At 39.5% G+C, this 18,019-nt stretch overlaps 1 protein-coding gene across 5 annotated transcripts in view; it reads left to right on the top strand.

The window, feature by feature from the left end:
• TSPAN12 (tetraspanin 12) overlaps window positions 1–18,019 on the top strand; it is a 45,625-nt gene that overhangs the window by 11,061 nt on the left and 16,545 nt on the right. For 4 of the 5 annotated variants that reach the window (XM_033011467.2, XM_042792938.1, XM_033011469.2 and 1 more), the window contains 2 exons: window positions 3,265–3,347; window positions 3,988–4,123. In XM_033011467.2, the coding sequence (XP_032867358.2) occupies window positions 3,268–3,347; window positions 3,988–4,123 (216 nt within the window). In that variant the 5' untranslated portion in view covers window positions 3,265–3,267. Of the gene's footprint in view, window positions 1–964; window positions 1,071–3,264; window positions 3,348–3,987; window positions 4,124–18,019 lie in introns of all 5 variants that reach the window. The other variant, XM_042792941.1, reaches the window with a different exon arrangement.

Raw genomic sequence — 18,019 nt, 5'->3', positions numbered from 1 at the left:
CAGTGTTACTGACTTTCTTGGATGTGAATCCACTGTGTTGTAGCACTCTGGCTTTCAGATCATTCAGAGTAATAATTCACTTTGGACTTTCTTCAAAATAAGGTGCCAAAGGTGCCTCCTAAGGAATTTGTCTGGCTGGCAGGAGGGTGTTGCAAAGGTAATCTGTCTGTAACACCTGTGTAGCAGCGAGGTAAGGCATGTACGTTTTTAGAGTAATGCTGGGCTGGCTTTTGTGTTGACATCATATGTGCATTATAAGCGTAGCAGAAGTCAGTAACACCTGAAGGAGTTATGGTGGTGAGATCATTCAGGACACAGGGTAGGTGAGTGGATGAGCTGTAACCTGGCTCTCACAGGGGTTGCAGAGGGAATTTTCTTGAATGTAATTTATGTCCAGCAAGAAACAGGAGTAATTGGCTGTTAGCTGTTTACACTGAAGGAGAACAGCCAGAGGAATGTAAATAGCTAAAATCTTTTTGAATGAAGTAAGACACCTGTCATAGAAAGCTTGTTCTTATGAACTGAAATAGTGTTCATGTAGTTACATTACTGGTGAAGGTTATGTTTCCTGGGTGAAGGGAAGCAGTCCTTTTCTTCCAGTTATTGTTCATGATAAGTGAAAACGGACTCATGTTCTATGATATGGTCATCAAGCATTTCTATACCAGCCATATGGCCATGTGTTGGTTACAGCTTGGAGATGTACCTGCCTAGACTTTCTCCTCACTGATTTTATGTGGGCAAAAATACATATCTAGGTAGGGAAAACTCAACTTAGGCAGAGCAGAAATAAAACTCTTCCTTCTTGATTTGCCTTTGTAGGCAGGTCTTCTAGCAAACTGAATGATTCTCTCAGTGACAGGACTCTGCTCATATCTTTTGGTTTCTACAAGGTACTTTCTGTCTCTTCTGCCTTTTAGTTGGTTGCTCTGTGATCTCTCTGTTGTCTCTGAATAACTTGCAGGCTCCAGTCCTTGTGGTGACTCTTTTGCCTGCCAAATCTTATCTTCATTGAAGAAGTGATCTCTTGCCTTCTTCCAAGGAATGCCACCTCTTCTCATTGCTGTACGGTAATGTATCACTGCATGCTGAAGGAAAATGAGTGCAGCCTGCGAGTTCCTAATGGAGAGCGGGGACTAGGCAGTCCACCAGTCTGGTATGGGAGGAAGAATATTATTTAGCAAGTGAATATTTTTCTGGTACAGTTTTTGCATCAGGACCATCTGGCTCTTATTAAAAGTTGCTGAAGCAAAGTAACCAAATTTATCTTAAGTATTTTACTATAAACAGAGTAGAAGTGCAAGCTAACACTTCCTCTGTGTGCATCAGCAGGCCTTGCAGGGAGATGCAAAGGGTTAAAACTGTTTCCTGTTGCTTTTCAACCATAAGAGGGTAGGCTTTCTTCTTGCAGTCTTCTTTACCTCTCTTTGTGTTAGAAACATGTTTTTTACTACTTGTGTGGCATATTTGCGTGATGCTTTCTTCCAAGGAGATAGCTGTTGTTGAGTATCTAGGAGATTCTAGTCACCATCTTCTCCTTGCTCCTGCAGCTTCCTGCAAATAACATGACAGAAAACGCTCTCTACTCCTACTGTTCTGCCAGCCAAAATAGATCCCACAGAGCATAAAGTACCTGTGCATACATAGTACACTTGTAGCATGCACTAGCTTTCAGGACTATGCTTGCAGCATGCCAAACACCCAGGGCTCTCACTGGCACCACCTAGAACCAAGGCAGTGGCTGTATTTTGTGCATCAGTTTTGAAAAGCGGGAGGAAGCCATGGGGTAGCCACTGGGACTTCTCATGAAATTTTGAATGTAGTAGTAGCCTGCTGGGGGTGTGCTGGAGGCAGAGGAGCCGGTAAGAACACAGAGAGTGGCTTTTCTTGTGTTAGGTTTGAACCAGTTAACTTGGTCTTCATACCAACTTTGGGGAAATACGAGGGCGTGTGGGCAGCTAGCTGTTGAAGGCAGTGGGAGATTATCATATCTCATGGATTTAAGAAGCTGTTAGTATAATGCTGAGGCTTCCTGGCATACACCTATACAATGCATGAAAACAAGAGTATTCAGGAGAGCCAGTGTGCTTAAGTCTCCCTCCCTCAACCAGACAGTGGTGCTTCTGAAGTCCTGAGTCTGCCAGGTTCAGCCCCTGAGCTGTGGTTCAGGCTTACGTGCCTATGTAATATTGATACTCTGAAATTCTCCTTTGGGAGTAATAAACTTGCTGAATTCCCTGACACGATTTGAGAAGCAAGCAGTGTCATTAGTAATTTTAACTTTGCTCCATTTTGTAGAAAATCTTAGTGGTTCCAGCCTCCCCTCGAAGGAGTTTATAGCTGCATCTCTCACCTTCTGTTCGGGGAGCAGTGCTCCCTCTGTCCCCGTGCATGCAGGAGATGATGTGGTGCTCTTGAGGCCAGAGAGCATGCACAAAGGTGGGGAATGAATGACTGCTGTGCTGTTACATGAGCCCTCCTCCAGGAGGAAGGACATGCTGATTGACCTAGTCCAGTGCAAAATACATGGGCAAGTGCTGTGAAGAGTGTTTTGTCCTCTAGCAGTACCTCTGATAGAGCAGCAGAAGACCTGGTGCTGTCACGGTGCGACAGGTATGTTCTGACCATGTTGTTCAGATTTGGCTTCTCAAGAAAATCAGAGGCCACAGCTTCTGCTGGTAGATCCCAGGTGTGCTGGAGTGCATGATGGCATCAGGTGATAAAAATCTGGGTCGTCTGAAGTGGTGACTGTCTGAATGAGGGAGGGAATCAAATTCTTCCAAATTTAACCCCAAGATAAATCTCCTCTCTTTCATGTTTGTGTATCAGTACCATTGTATCCTGTATGGGGCTTCAAATTATTCTTCACTGGCTGTGTACCTGAGTTTCTTACAGACAGGTGGATATCATGTATGAGCCCTGAAAGGGTCACCGATTTTAGCAGCATAAACCCTCCCTGTTGTTTCTGTGGTATGTTGTGCAGTGGTGGGACTTGAGCCATCAGTGGCATCACTGTGTGAAAGAGAAGGTATTCCAGGCATTAATTATGCATACTGGAAGAGAAGATTGTTGTCACTGGCTCCATAAAATCTTGGGCAACAAACCAACTTTAATCATATAGAAGTACAGTTTTGGGGTCAGTATGCTGTTTGGATAAATGAATGGTTGAAAGATTTTACTGATTACTGATCCTCAAATTATGAATGATCTTGCAATTTTTTCTTTTTTAAATGCTTGATAAATAATTTCATCTCTTCTTTTTAGTTGATGTCCATCAGCATATTAGGTGTTTCTGCTTGGATGAGAGACTACCTGAATAATGTTCTCACTTTAACCGCAGAAACAAGGTAAAGCTTTCCTTAAACCTATTAATCTGTGTGGGTGATTGATTGTGGTGTATGTCGTTCATTCTGTATGGCAAGTTTCCTAATTAGCATTTCTAGAATTAAGGAGCTTTCAGTTGAGCTAATTATTGTTTTGTTGAAAGGTGTATTTTTGCCACTATTTCTGACATCAGTTGAAATTAGAGAAGGGGGAAAGATACGAATTCGATCTTGTTTTATTCCTGTGCCTTTCTCTTCTGACAAGGATCAATTTTTGGCCCTTGGCCAGTGTGTAACTATTATATTACTGTTTAGTTTTGAATACTTTATTCAGTCCAGAGATTTAGGAATGCTGTTAGTTTTATTACAGCAGTGCTTATGAGCCGTAGTGATGGAACAGGGCCTCATTGTGCTACATACTACACAGGACAGGAAGATCGCCTTCGCTCCAAAGATATTTCAGATGATGCGTTACTTTCTGGTGCCTGAATGCAGCATTTGACTTTAAAAACATGTAGAAGAGATTTCTGTGAAACATATAAGGCACTGGAAAGAACTCATCTACTAATCCACCATTTTTGTTTTAATGGCTATATTACATTTTTTTCTGCATCATTTTTGTGTGATTATGCTTTTTTTTCATTATGGTTCTGATTGGTTTTAGGGTGGAGGAGGCTGTCATTTTGACTTACTTCCCTGTGGTCCACCCAGTCATGATTGCAGTCTGCTGTTTCCTCATCATAGTTGGAATGCTGGGCTACTGTGGAACAGTGAAAAGAAATCTGTTGCTCCTTGTCTGGGTATGTTTCATAACCTCTAAAACCAGCTAACTTCTGCTTCACTTCAACAGTGTAAGAAAAGTTTTAATCCACAGGCACTAGATAAATACTGATTATTTTTTATTACCTTGTTGAGTTATGATATTGGTGAGGAATTGTAATTGCAAAGCACGCAGTAGGAAAGAATTTATTGCCTAGACTGCATTATGCTGTGGCTGAAAGACAAGCAGTGTCTCATTTGCAAAAATCCACTTTATTTAGTGGAGGGGTTGCTGAAGGGAAGAATAATTCAAACTCTTAAGTACTAATAATTATAGGAACATGTAAGTGCTCTGATACAAACCCTTATGCTACCCTTTTGACTCTTGGCTGTGCAGTAGCTGAATAATCTAACCTGGATTTAGCTTTATCCCCACCGTTGACTGTGTGTGTAAAGTAACAGCATTTGTGGCTGAAAGCTAGTTCTGAGGGTATTCAGAAGCTTTGCCTTCTCTTATGTGGCTGTGGAATTTTGCAGTTGCATTTGTTTATGAGCAAGTTTAAAAATAAATTCCAAGTACCCAGCTTTTTCCTTTGTTTGGAGGCTACATAACTGAGCCAACAGCAGCTGAAAAGCAATATCCTCTCCTGCACAAGGCTCTATGTACAGTTTAACTATGATGAGGCTTTGGCTGTCAAGGGAGCCAAATGCCTTTTACTTCATTTAGAAGTCAATGAGTTTGAGGACACCAACAAACAAACAAAAAAAAAAAACAAACCCCAAAACAAAAAATCCCCACCCCAAAACCAAAAAGCCATCCAACTTGCACAAATTTTGAAGGTTTAGTGTTTAAAAATATTTAGACCATTAGCAACACTGAGATCAAGGAGTACCATGTACCAGTATGCTTCTGTCCCAGTTTCGGCTAGGATAGAGCTAGTTTTCCTTCTTAGTAGCTAGAACGGTGCTGTGTTTGGGATTCGGTATGGGATTTGGTATGAGAAGAATGTTGATAATACACTGATGTTTTTAGTTGTTGCTAAGAAATCAAGGACTTTTTAACTTCCCATGTCCTGCTAGTGTGCAGGTGCACGAGAAGCTGAGAGGGAGCACAGCCAGAGCAATGGACCCAAATTGGCAAATGAAATATTCCATGTCATATAATGTTATGCTCAGTATATAGATGAAGGTGAGCCAGGGACTTGGGGCTCACTCTCTTCTAGGATTGCAGTTTTGGGATTTTTTTCCCCCCCTTTGGAATCGCTAGCCAGGAGTGGGCAGGCCATTGGTCTGCAGGTGGTGAGCAATCGATTGTGCATCACTCATTTGTGTATTCTATTGTTACTGTTATTATTACTTCAATTTTTATTGCATTTAAATTATTGAATTGTTTTTATCTCAATTGACAAGTCTCCTTACCCTTAGCCCTCCAATTCTCTCCCCCATCCCCTGGGGCAGGGGAGGGTAAGCGAGCGGCTGCGTGGTGTTTGGCTGCCGGCCAGGTTTAAACCACGACAGCTTCTAAGAAGTCTAGCTGGTAGGCCCTTTGCAGAGTTGGGCTTTGTCTTTTAACATGAGAAGAAGGATTCCAAGCATTCTATAAGCCCAAGAGAGTGAGAGCAATGGATGTGAAAGAGGTGTATCAGACTTGACTACTGTAATTGGAGTAGGAGAAAGTGGACAGGTAAAATCCTGCAGCTCTTGAGAATATCCAGGAGTCTTATATGAGTAGAGTTGGGCTCCTGCTTTTTTTTTCACTACAGTGTGTGCTGAGTTCTCACAAAGTGCATACACTTGTATTTTTCTTGTGGATCTGCATGCATTTAAGTAGATGATACCTGGACCTCGCAAATTTTACACAAAATGGCCAAAAAAAAAGTGAGAAGTTGGCTGACATTTATGCAACCTTTGCTTTTCTCTAATAAGAAATATTCTAACTAGAGTGAAAACAGTTGGGACACTGTACTGGGGTTTTGTTTTAAAATGTCTTTTTCATTTGAGATTTCTAGCTGAAGGTCTGCAGCAGAAGTGTTCCTCAGTTGCAAGAGGACAAATGCTGTTTCTCCTTTGGATATCTGTTAAGCCCAAATAGAATATTAATATTGTTGTTTTAAAGCTGTATGGTTAGGAGAAACTCACATTTAAATCTGAATACTTTATAGTAATATAATAGTCATGCATTTTTTATTTCTAGATCTTAACCTTGCAATGTTAAAGTCAATGGGAGCAAGTTCTAAGATAGATATTACTTGGTTATGAGTACTTGCATTTTAAAAATAATGAATTAATTTTCATACCATATAACTATTTATCTAATAATCTTTCTTACATACCCTAAAAGGACTTTTTACATATTTTTTATTTTATATAGTGAAAGTATTAAAAGATTGTAAACTTATTAACCCTTAGTTTTTATGGTAAGGTGATAAGATTATTTTCATGAAGTGTTTTTTATTTTATAGGGGTGATAGCTTTTAATGTGAATTAAAATTAATTAAAAGGCAAAAGCAACTATATGATATAGACCAATGCTGCATAGTATCTGGAAATAAAAAAAGTTACAGCTTTTGGTATAAGCCTTGAAAAAAAATCCTAACTAATTAAAAAGAAAATAAAGTTAAAACTGATTTTGGCCTTCAGTTTATTTAAACTGCCAGTGAAAAGAAGACATCATTTATAGCTTTTATGCCATCTGGAAATAAATTAAAGTGTGTTTAGGCAGTCAAATTATACTAAATCAAAACAAGACATTTCTATCATTTTATGTTGCAATATTTCATTTTCAGGATCCTGAGAATTTGCTCTTGCTAAGCAAACTGATAAGCAAAACTGAATGATATCTTCCCAAGTATGTCATTGTCTTTGATTAATTGTTAAATTAATGTAATCGTGTTATACCACAGAAGTATGCAGACGTCAGTGCTTCATTCATCAGACTAATCAGAAAAGTGATGGATCAACAAAATGAGCTTTTGTACAACCAGATGAACTAAAAGAAAAGAACCTTCATGTAAAACATTAACAACCTCTTCAATCATGCTTTTAATCTTGTTTTTGAAGTACACGAACAGCCATAATGATGTCATGCAGAGATACTTGGATACAAATCTTGACGTTTCTGGCAGCATGCTAATTGCTAGTGCTAATGTTGTTAATTGAATTGGATTTTTGGAAAATCTAATAAAGCATAAGGACCATAAAGTATATATATTATGTTGTTAGATATTTTTAATACATCTGAATACAAAATTATTTTCATTTGTTTTTGGAATTTTATCTTGCAATTAAATTTTTGAAACCTTCCCAGCTTCACATAGGGCATAAATATAAATTGAACTAATGTTTGCTCAACTTAACAGTAAGGGAAGTCTCAGTCTTCTGAAGTGCATGCTCTGAATTATTTGTAGAAATGGCATTTTAAAGCTATGATCCTTTAATTTTATTTGCTTCAGAAATATGTAGTCCTGAAGGCTAGTTGGTATAAAAGGCCCATGTGTACCTTAAATGCCTATGATATCATTTTGTTGTGTGTTGTGAACGACCCATGTCCTCATGTAGAAGTGGCTGTGATGCCAGCCTAAACTGGGAGATCTGGACTCTTCCAAGTCACTGACTGGAATGTATACAAAGGCCAAGGATGAGAAACCATAGTCTAGTTTTTATGGTGGTTGTTACAGTTTTTCAAACAAGATTCTTTAAATTGCTGCCTTTCAATTCCAGAACCATCCTTTGCCTCTTCTCTTCTGAGGCTCTGTACGTTTTGGACTGTTTTTAAAGTCTGTTGTGCACATAGCCTAACTGAAAAAAAAAATTTTAAAAACCCCAAAGCCAAAAAAAACCCCACATCTACATATATCCTTTAAGAATAGTAACCTTAAAGGGATATGATTTTTTTTTTTTTTTAAGTTCTTGTTTTATAAAACAACAACAGTAAATTCTGTTGCTTGACAAGAAGAGCTTCATGAAAATCCCATTGGAAAATATTTTCCTGGCTGGAGTTTTCATTGCAAATTCTGGCATTTATAACTATGAGTTTTCTGTAATTACAGCATTCAAACAGCACAAGATTCAAATTTGTCTGCATATGTTTTCACAAAGGGAAAAACTCTTAAAGATATTTCATGGTCAATAGGGCAAATCCTTTTACTGATTTTTATCATAAAGTTGGCAGAGAAATAAATATTCCTGAGCATTGTTAGACCCTGCTGGTGTGTGGTCAAACAGCTTGTTAATTCAGTTATGGCAGAACCTGGTTATAATTTGGAACTTGGCAGACTAAATTGTCTGTTGAGTTGAAACACAACCAGACAAACCTTCATTAAACTGAACTGATCTTTTCTTTAAAAGCAGACAAATATTTCATAAAGAGAAAAAATTAAAGGATACTATGTTTTGGTTGAAAAGGTAAACTGGAGACATGTGACAAACCTAATGTGAATGCGGCTGTTTCATGTCAGTAGTTCTCAGCCAGCTGAGCGCAGTGCTGGTGGAAGTGGTTTCTGCAAATTCCATCTGAAGAATGTCAGGGAACCACCGACTGTATCACCGCTTGGGGCAGATTGTTCCATACCCATACACCCATTTCAGTCCATGTGGATGCAGAGCTGATGGGGTGATTCAATTTGGATGTCTGCTATATTGCAAAATACCAGTAACTGCTAATGTCTTCCTGGAAGGCACTCTTACTCTGTGTGAAATGTTAGCTGCTCTGCAGCACCACAGCACCAGCTATTCTGCAGTGCTTGTGGCTACGGTTGGTGTGAATTAGCGTGAGAGTTCAGTGATAATTTTTTTTTTTTGGTCCTTTTTTTTTTTGTTGGCAGCATGCATTTCTGCATTAATACATAATATAATTTATTTGTTCTGTAATAATAGAGGATATTTGTTCTGACTCATGTGGACTCTTACCACAGTCACAGCTGCTCCGATACCTTGTACTAATATTTGGCACTGGAATTGCTATTTACCAACCAGAAGTATTTCTTCATTATTTAACTACCAAGCACTGAAAGGGAGGAAGTAACTGACAAACATACTTTGTGTAAACCTGTGCAGTTTAGAATTAGACTGGACAGAGACTGTGTTAATTTTAATATTTCATATATTTATCAGCAGCTCACTTATGAATGTGGTGTGAGCAGTAGGGAAACAGAGATCTACAAGACAGGTTGGCCGGCTGTGTTGAAAGACTGGTTTATATGGGTTTATAATACTGTAGTGCTGGGTTTGAGAAGCCAGTACTGTGCTAAAACTCAAACGCAAATTGTTGGTGGTTAAGTAAGGGGCTGCACACAGCTTGATTTTGAAGTGCTGCTTGTTTGATTTTCCACTTGTAAGAGAAAATACACTTACAGTTCACCAATTTTTATTATACCCCAGTAGTTTCAGATATGAGCAACTTCTCAAGAAAATAAATAAAGAACTATTTCTTCCTTTTTCTTTCCCTTTCCTCTCTCCCCCTTTTCTTCAATTCAAAGGTGAACTGCTTGGGGAGACACCTCTACTAATCATTATTAGACATCTTTTTGCCTTGAAATGGGATAGGGGATAAGCTTTGTTCCTGTTTGGATCAGAATTTTTAAGGTTCAAACAAATTGTTAGATTTTGAGATCGGTGTTGTGTGTGTCATCACAGAGCAAAGCTCGCCTTTGCAGGAACAGGTGCGCTCTGCAGGGCTCCCAGCGCGGTGGAGTGGACTATGTTGTTCCTGGGGTCTAGTGCCAACCTTTCTGCCTGTCTAAGCACGAGGTGCATTTTGTTGACCTTGTCTTCTCCAACATAAATGTACAGCAGTGTGTATGTACTTAAAAGACTTTTTCAAAGGCAAGTGCTTTGAAGCAATGCCTAATTTTCTTAACTAGGAGAGGGAGCTTACAGATGAGATGTAAGTTGCCTAGCGTTATGGGTTATTGAGAGGCATTTAGAGATGAAGGGTGCTGCCTGCTGAGCAAACAGCAAGCAAGAGCAGCTGCATATTTGAGCAGCATGGACAGAATAGTGTTGGGGTACAGAAGCATGACAGGAATTGAGCTGGTGGGAGTGTCCAGGTCTTCTTGGAAATGCTTGGCTTAAATCCAGATGTTTGCTGTCGTCACGGTGATGATCAGCTTCCTTCACCCTGACACTTAGCAGCTGCCTTGAATGGACAGTGGTGTTGTACCAGAGCAGAGGCAGCATGGTACTATTTGGTGTAATTATCCAGCGACTCAAAGTAACAAGAACTGTTCAGCCCCTTGAGGAGCTATTCAGGGAAGTGCCTTTGACTGAGGACAGAAAGGTTGGACAGTGTCATTATGATGCTGATGCTGTGAATTAAAATATTTTTTCTTTTTTTTTTTTGCATACCATTTACTCATCCTTTTGGAAAAAGGTACAGTGCAAAGTTAAAAGGTAAGTGTCTGTTGACAGTAATCACTTTATGGTTCCAGTATGTTTTCAGCATGAAACATGCTGCCTGGACTTTTGTGATACACTTTTCACTGCATGATATACTTTTAGGCTCACCTCACGAGGGTGACTACTTTTTCTGCTTGTGGGGACCTATGTCCCGAGTGTTGGTTTTACTAGGTGTCAGTCACTGTGTCTGGCCTCGTGATACAAAACTTCTGGAGCAAGCCTTGTTCTTTTTATTTTCCTTGTTCCTGTTTCCGCCATTCCCACTTGTTACGCTGTTAATACTGTTTCCTCCCTCCAAGTTCTTGAAATTCATTGATACCCAGGGCAGAAGAAGTGATTGAAGTGGCACCAGAGCTGAAAAGGGCTCTAGAGTGATATTCCCTGGTGAACAAAGGAGGGAAAGTAGTAATAGAAAGGTTGGTGAAGTGGAATGATGGAAGTGGGTACCAGCAAGCTATTGAAAAGACAGGGACTAATGATGACAGTAGGTTCAAGGGACTGGGATTGTTGAGGGAGTTGGGAATGGTACCAGGATGGGAATGAGAGGTGCTGCATCTTGACTGAGAAAATAAGGGAGAGAGTTGCTGAGATGCTATATGATCTTGCTGCAGGAGTGGATTTTTTCCCCCTACCCTTCTCAGCTCCTATTGTTGCTTGTTTTCTTAGCTTTTTTCCTCTGCTGAAAAGGACAGGGAATGGGAGAGTCCCTGAGAGCAAGGAAGGAATAAATGAGTAAACAGATACACAAAGCTTAGCCAAACCTCCATGTCTAGTCTGAAATGCAGCCCAGCCTCACTGGTGGGACATGCCTTGACACTGTGGTTCAGCTGCATTCTTGTTGCCACAAACTGAGTGTGCAGTGGATGTCCTGTCAGGTAAATGAATCTCTTTTTCTTGTCTTATCTTGCCCTTTTGACTAATTAACCTCAGAGACACTTTGCTGTGTGCACAGGGGCTGTGGTGTGGGTTTTATATCTGAGAGCACTTCTTTACTCCAAATGGTGAATGTTTGAAGTGTTTTGGGGCATGCTGAGGCAAAGTTATTGTGCGTATCAACACCAAAATTGGTCTATTTTATAAGGAAAAAGGGTTTTCTTAACTAAAGAATCATTTGTATGGTGTTTAATTTCCTTGGTAAAAAATAAAGAGGTAGAGAGATGAAGGGATCTGTGTTTTGAAAGTCTGTGCAGAACAGGAAACTTTAGTTTTTAATATAAATCCTGTGAAATAAGGGGAGAAGGGTGAGGAAATTATGATCTAATGTCTGTCTTTACCTACGTCCTGTTCAGTACTTTATCATCACCTTGCAACAACCCTTATTCCTTGGAGTTCATTGACTTGAGGTAGTTGAGCCTTGAGCAGACAAATCTTAATAATTGTCTGAAGTGTGCACTTGCTTATATCCAGAGTAATACCAGTTTCCTCAGATAAGCAAAGATTAACTATTAAATTAAAATTTAAACAGATTATTAATATCTCATGGAAGAATCAAGGCTGTGAACAAAGTTCTGACTATTCATAAATAATTTTGTTTAGGTTTTAAAAAACCAAAGGGGTCAATCAAAAGTACTTCTACACGTACCTTAGAAAATGAAAATGTTCATTGCCATCAAAAATCTTTTTTTTTTTTTTGATTCAGGAAATTAGTTATAGATGTTTTGGAAAAAGTGGTAACTATTTATATAAAACTTGGACTTTGCAAAGGTCACAGGCTTTAAGACATTTTGATAAAATTTTGTGATCTGGAAAACTGAATCTAAAATAATAGAGATATTTGATAATTTTGCTGTGGAATGTATTTATTTTGAAAAACTGGATGGCATTCAGTAGCTAATTTTGTAAGTTGGTAGTTTCAGCCCATTTCCTTCTTGATTTGTGACTACGTCTAGTGAATTTCTGTGTTGTCAAGCAAGTAAACCAAATTTTAAATCAGAATGACAAATGAACTGTTAATCCCTTCAGGGCAGGGCTGAAGTAGCTGGGGAGGTAGAAGGGGGGAGCAGGGGAAAGTTTGTGCTGCTGGAGTGAATAAAGAGAGGATTTTGGTTTTCCATGCAGCTTGTCTGATTCCATTTAATGAGTGCTTGCTCAATTTTTAAAAAGTATTGCTGGACTAATCATTAAAATAACCTTGTTAGTTTGTAACCTGTACAAAAATAAAGGGTGCAGTAGCTTATAACTTACTGAGGGAGGAAGGACTTCTTACTAGGTTTTTCACAGAAAGAGTCTGGTTGCCGTTGGTGATCCAGCGGTGGTGGTCATCAGACGCTTCTCTGGGTGCAGACAGATGTCTGGATGGTTTACATCTCAGGAGAACAAGGCTGCTGCTCTGAGGCTGTTAGCCATTGGGAAATGCTGTGCATAACCCTCTTAAAAAACTTCTGGCATTTGTTTTACATACCATATTCTCTGGTCTTTTAGAGATTCCCGTAAGGTTTCATTCTGCAGCTGCCTTATCCTTGGAATCTCCTTCAGCCCCTGCCCTTCCCTCTCAGAGCTTTTCTTGCCTCTCTTGCCATATAGACCACATTGCCCAAGAAGGTGGTGTGAGCACCAGACAGCAAGTCTGAGGAGGCTGGACTTGCTGATCAGCTACTCTTCATTTGCTCTGACATAAGGACTGTGGTTTTTCTTGAGTCTGGGGAAGAAAAAAAAAAAAAAAAAGTTTGTCTTCTGGGAGAAAAGAAAAATGCTCGGGAGGAGAGTGGTAAAGCTTGAAAAAAGATGTTTATTAAATGAAATACAGAGCACATGAACGATGACTCACTAATAAGTACACTGATCATTCAAAGAAAGGCAGACTTGCTCTAAAATTGAAGGAGTTCTACAGTCTTGCAAATCAGGATCTCCAAAAGCTGCAACACCTGCCATGCTCTCACTTTACCTCACCATGTTTCAACTTTTGACTCCAGTTGTTAGCCCATGCCTGCGATTGCCATTTGCTTTCATATACAGAATGCTCTCTTGCTTTCTCACTGTCTGGAAGTGGGCTTAGGAAACTGTCAGTATTTTGAGTATGTTGTGTCATGGGATATATTTGTTCTCTAGGGATGAGTTTAGTAGACTGTGAAGTCTCCTTAGGTTTTCTAGGATGGCAGTAGTTAACTAGGAAGCTGTCAGAACAGATGAAATAGCGTCGTAATCCCAGTAACAAGAACATCATGCAACATGCAAACCAAAAGGTTTGAGGGAGGAAGAAGATGAATTAAGCCACTCTTGTGCCTTTCTAGTTCTGATGAAATTTGGGTTGCTGCAGAACCCTGTCTCAGTTTGTGTTTTTGCAAGTTGCCTGGACTCTTGCTTCCAAATCACACTTTCAAACTGCAAACAAAATGATCATACCAAGTTTGGTGTGAGCTGGATGAAGAGAGCGTGACTAGGGATGTATTCAGGTCTGATTCTCCTTCTATGTGGGCTAACAGCCCACTGATTTTACTGGTTGTAGTAGCTAAATGCTGATGAGGCATTCCATAGGTCATTGGCAAAAAAATAGCGAACGCAGCTGTGGCAGAGTGAAAAAACCCATGTGGTATCACTTCAGGAATACGCTTGGGTACGCACAGCTTTGCAGTACAGCTGTCCTTACCTGCCTGGGCTCCAAAGGGCCATAGTGACTCATTGGTCACTAAGCACCCTAAGTCATCAAATTTCTATGAGGGCTTCTACTCTTAGCTTCATTTGCTGTATGTAATTAGAATTTAATGTTTCCACTGTCAAAAAATATCTGAAAAATTCCCCATTCTTGGAAATACTTCAGGAAAGGGCACTTAAAATGGGGACTGGGATGGGAGGAGCAGCAAAATGTTTACAAACTCTCTCCATGTGCTGTGTTTTCTGAAGTCCCATTTTTTCCATCATCTAGTTGCCGTGTTAGTAACAAAAACAGAAGGTTATTTTTCACCGGTTCTTTTCACCTGTTGCCTGAGAAGCATAGACAAATTGTATTAAGTGATTAATTGCAGGAATCATGTGGCATATTCAAGACAAACAAAAAGTCTCTAGAACTATAGTAAGAGTTTTGTATTACATCTCTGTAAAAAACATAAAACATTGTTCTTCACGCTTTATATCCTTCACTGCAGTTGCCCATGATTGCAACAAAAAAAAATCCTGTACTCTGCAGGATAGAAAGCCGTGAGAGAGATTTTATGTTGAGGCACTTCATGTGTGTGCTGTTCACCATCACTCTCTGAATAGAATGGGACTTGTTGGAACAAACAACTTCTAAACAAATACAAAATACCTTTGTTTCAGTAATAGTGGTTTTGTGCTTGCATTTGCTCTTTTTATTTGTGTTTTATGTAAATGGTTGTGATGGTCAAGAAAGAAATGCGTTCCTCTAATGTATTCGATGGTGGTGGTCATTTGCTTAGTTTGGTAGAACAAATAGAATACCAAAAAGCTGTCATAAGTTAATTAGGATAAATTAATTTTGTAGTTCAGATTTTAGCTTTAGATGGAGAAATAAGAAGACATTTTGGGCATATGCCAGAGCCTGTATGTTCCATGCATGAAGCAGTGACATATATGGAGCCTGTACCCTCTTACAGGATGCCTCTGTAGTGTACAGGAATTTTATTCACACTAAAACTTTTGATCCTATTTAGACAGTCCGTACAGATCTTTCCAAAAATAATTTTGAAATATTTTGATTTTTTTAAATGCATGCTTGAAAATACTGTGTACCTTTCTAGTGCTTTATTAGGTTCTGATAAGCTTTATGCAGACAGCTATCTGAATAGCCATCTGAATTAGCAGAAAACCTATTACTTTAATGGTAGTCCCTATTTCTGGTTTCTTTTTTTCTGTCTTTGATTTTTTTGATGGTTACCTCCGTTGTGTGGTCGAATTTCATCATCACTGATTTTCCATTCAATATGTTCCACTATCCCATTGTCCCTTCTGTCTTACTTATGAATTCCCTGTAGAAGTAGACTTAACAGCTGTGTGTCTTGCACAGGAGCAGCACCCCTCTGGAGGCTGTTGTAAGATGTAGTAGCCTAGTATGATCTGGTAGTGTCTCCGCACAAGCAGGTAGTATTCATTGTGATGGGTTCCTGTGCTGCTGGTGTGTGTGGTTTCTGCATCGGAGGTTTCAGGGCAGGATGAGGATGTCGACCGTGGTCACTTTTACACTTGTACCACATGAAGAGTATTCCAGCAGAACAGGGTCTGGTGATTACATAGGGAATATCTTTAATATCTTTCCTTGGCCCTTCAACCCTCCTTCTTTACATCTCTCTGAAAGTGGTTTTCACAGTAATGATTTTTTTTTTTTTTTTCCCTGTTCCCACTTCTTTCCTGTTTACTCTCTTGCACAAGAAAGGGAAAACAGCATTCTCCTGAACTCCAGAGTCCCTGGTTCCTTCACCTCTGCTTCTGAACTGATATGCTGAAAAAGTACAGCTGTTTATGCCTCTGCAGGCTGTCAGTGCTGCAGCTTTGTGCTCTGAGGATGGAGCCACACGCATACCCGTCCATTGCTGCAGAAAAAAAATCCAAGTGCTCGTGCAAGGTTCCAGATATTAGAGGAGATACTCCTGTTGGAAAGCTATTGCTTTACTGAGCTGCTGCCTGCCTGCCTGCCTGACTTCCTCCTCTGTGGCCAGTGGTGGTGAGCAAGCCTAATGAGGAGGTTGCAGGAGAACCAACTTCTGCTAATTGACATCCATGTGACACTGCGAGGACGCTGAAGTTTAGGATCTTAGCCACATGCGTGTCCATGCCTTAATGAGGAGCAGTAAATGTCTGCTGCATTATTTTTATATTTTTTTAATAGGCAAATATTTTACATTGATTTGTTACTCTCAAAAGAGTTTTTCTACCAGCATTTCAGTCATTCAGCTCCTCTCAAGGAAGCTATATTTTAGCTTCTTCACAGCCTTGTTGGAGGAAATCCTTCAGTGAAACTGAGCCTGCTGGGTTTGTAACAGGATGAAGGCACCACTTCAGTTTTCTGATGACTTTGCACAGACTGACTAGGGAGAAAATGATGGTGATTAGCAATTGCCTACGAAAGAGAAATGTTAAAAGTCTGTAGGATTTGTCATGTAAAAGGTCTCTAGTTCTTGAAGTGATCGTGGCTTTGCATTAATCGCTTGCAGATTTTTTTTGTTCTATTGTAACCTGTAGGTGTCTTTGCAAAACTTCACTCCCTTCAAACAAAAAACCCAGTAGAAAATATCTCAGCAATGGCCAAGGGAGGTGTGCTGTAGAACGTAGTATCAGTGACCTGCTGGTGCAGTTCTCAGTGTAATGTACAATCGTGCTCCTCAGTGAGTTAATCTCCTTTAAAAAATGTAGCCACTCAGCCCATTGGAAGAAATATTAAGCCTTGCTTCAAAACCAAGTTCTTGTTTCTGGCAAAAAGCAGAAGTATGTAAATGCAGGAAGATGCATTTAGCATTCAGACTCCTGTGGGAATTTAATTGGGGACAAGGAATAAGCATTGAAGCCAGTAATAATTTCTGTATTTGGAAGATGGAAATTAGGGGTAATAAATTTAAATAATGGTTTGAGGGTTTTTTTCCCACACAACTTATATAAGAATTATTTGTTTTGCAAACCATTACAGTTAGAGAGGTATAATATTCCCCTCCAATAGCAGAGTGGAACTGAGGCTCCTGCATGCCACTTTGGTGTGCCTGCAGTTACTCAGTTCCTAGTGTGTGCTTTCACGTGTGTAAACTTTGTGTCTTTTCTTGTCTTTTGGCTTATGGACAGAAGATGTGCTTTCTCAAGACAGAAGGCTTGATTCTGCAGTGCCCTGATGTGTCCAGATGTTGCTGGTCAGGAGTGCTCCATTCCTGGCAGATCCAGAAGTGGTTTATGAGTGAATCTGGCTAAATAGTTTTATGTCCTGTGCTATATTCAGTCACTGGAGAAAATCTTGGTTTTGGCACTTCTGTCTCAACTGCTACCACAAGCTTTCTTAACTATATCCTGACAAAAATTAGGAAGTTCCAAATGTTAAGTCTGATGAATGAATGAAATCTTACAGGGAGCTGAAAATTAAGAGTTTTCCAGAGAGTGCCATAGGTACACTCCCAGATGTATTGTTTCACCCTGATCAGTGAGTTCTGTTTAAGATTTGGGGATAGCAAGCAGTCCCAGGCTTGTTACTCAAATAGAGTATAAAACCACTGAAATTTTCTTTGACAGCTGAGAACTCAAATGCACTTTTCACTGAAACGTTTAGTTGTTCTCCTTCTCAAAAACGTCAGTATTAGCCATAATGTCCTTAAAACGTTTTTTTCATATGAATTAAAAGAGCTAAAGCATGTGGTATTCTTTCTTCCTTTCAAAGTGAATACTTTGTAAAGTAGATTTCCATGGTTTTTTTAAAGAACCCTTTGCATAACTTGCATACACTGCATTGATAGTGATACATTGTCTAGAAGCTCATGAATTTATTTTTTAGAAAAAGCATCATTGTTCTTACAAGGTACGACTCAAATTTTTTCCTCTTTTGGACCTTTGGAGGATGAATGTATTGGTTATTGAAGGCCTATACCGTAGCTCCGCATGTGCTTACAATGTTG

This window comes from Tyto alba, unplaced genomic scaffold (genome assembly GCF_018691265.1).
Source record: "Tyto alba isolate M040663 unplaced genomic scaffold, T.alba_DEE_v4.0 Super-Scaffold_2, whole genome shotgun sequence".
In the NCBI taxonomy this organism is placed as follows: domain Eukaryota; kingdom Metazoa; phylum Chordata; class Aves; order Strigiformes; family Tytonidae; genus Tyto; species Tyto alba.
Note: the sequence above shows the minus strand (reverse complement) of the source record. Positions and strands in the feature narration are given on the sequence as shown.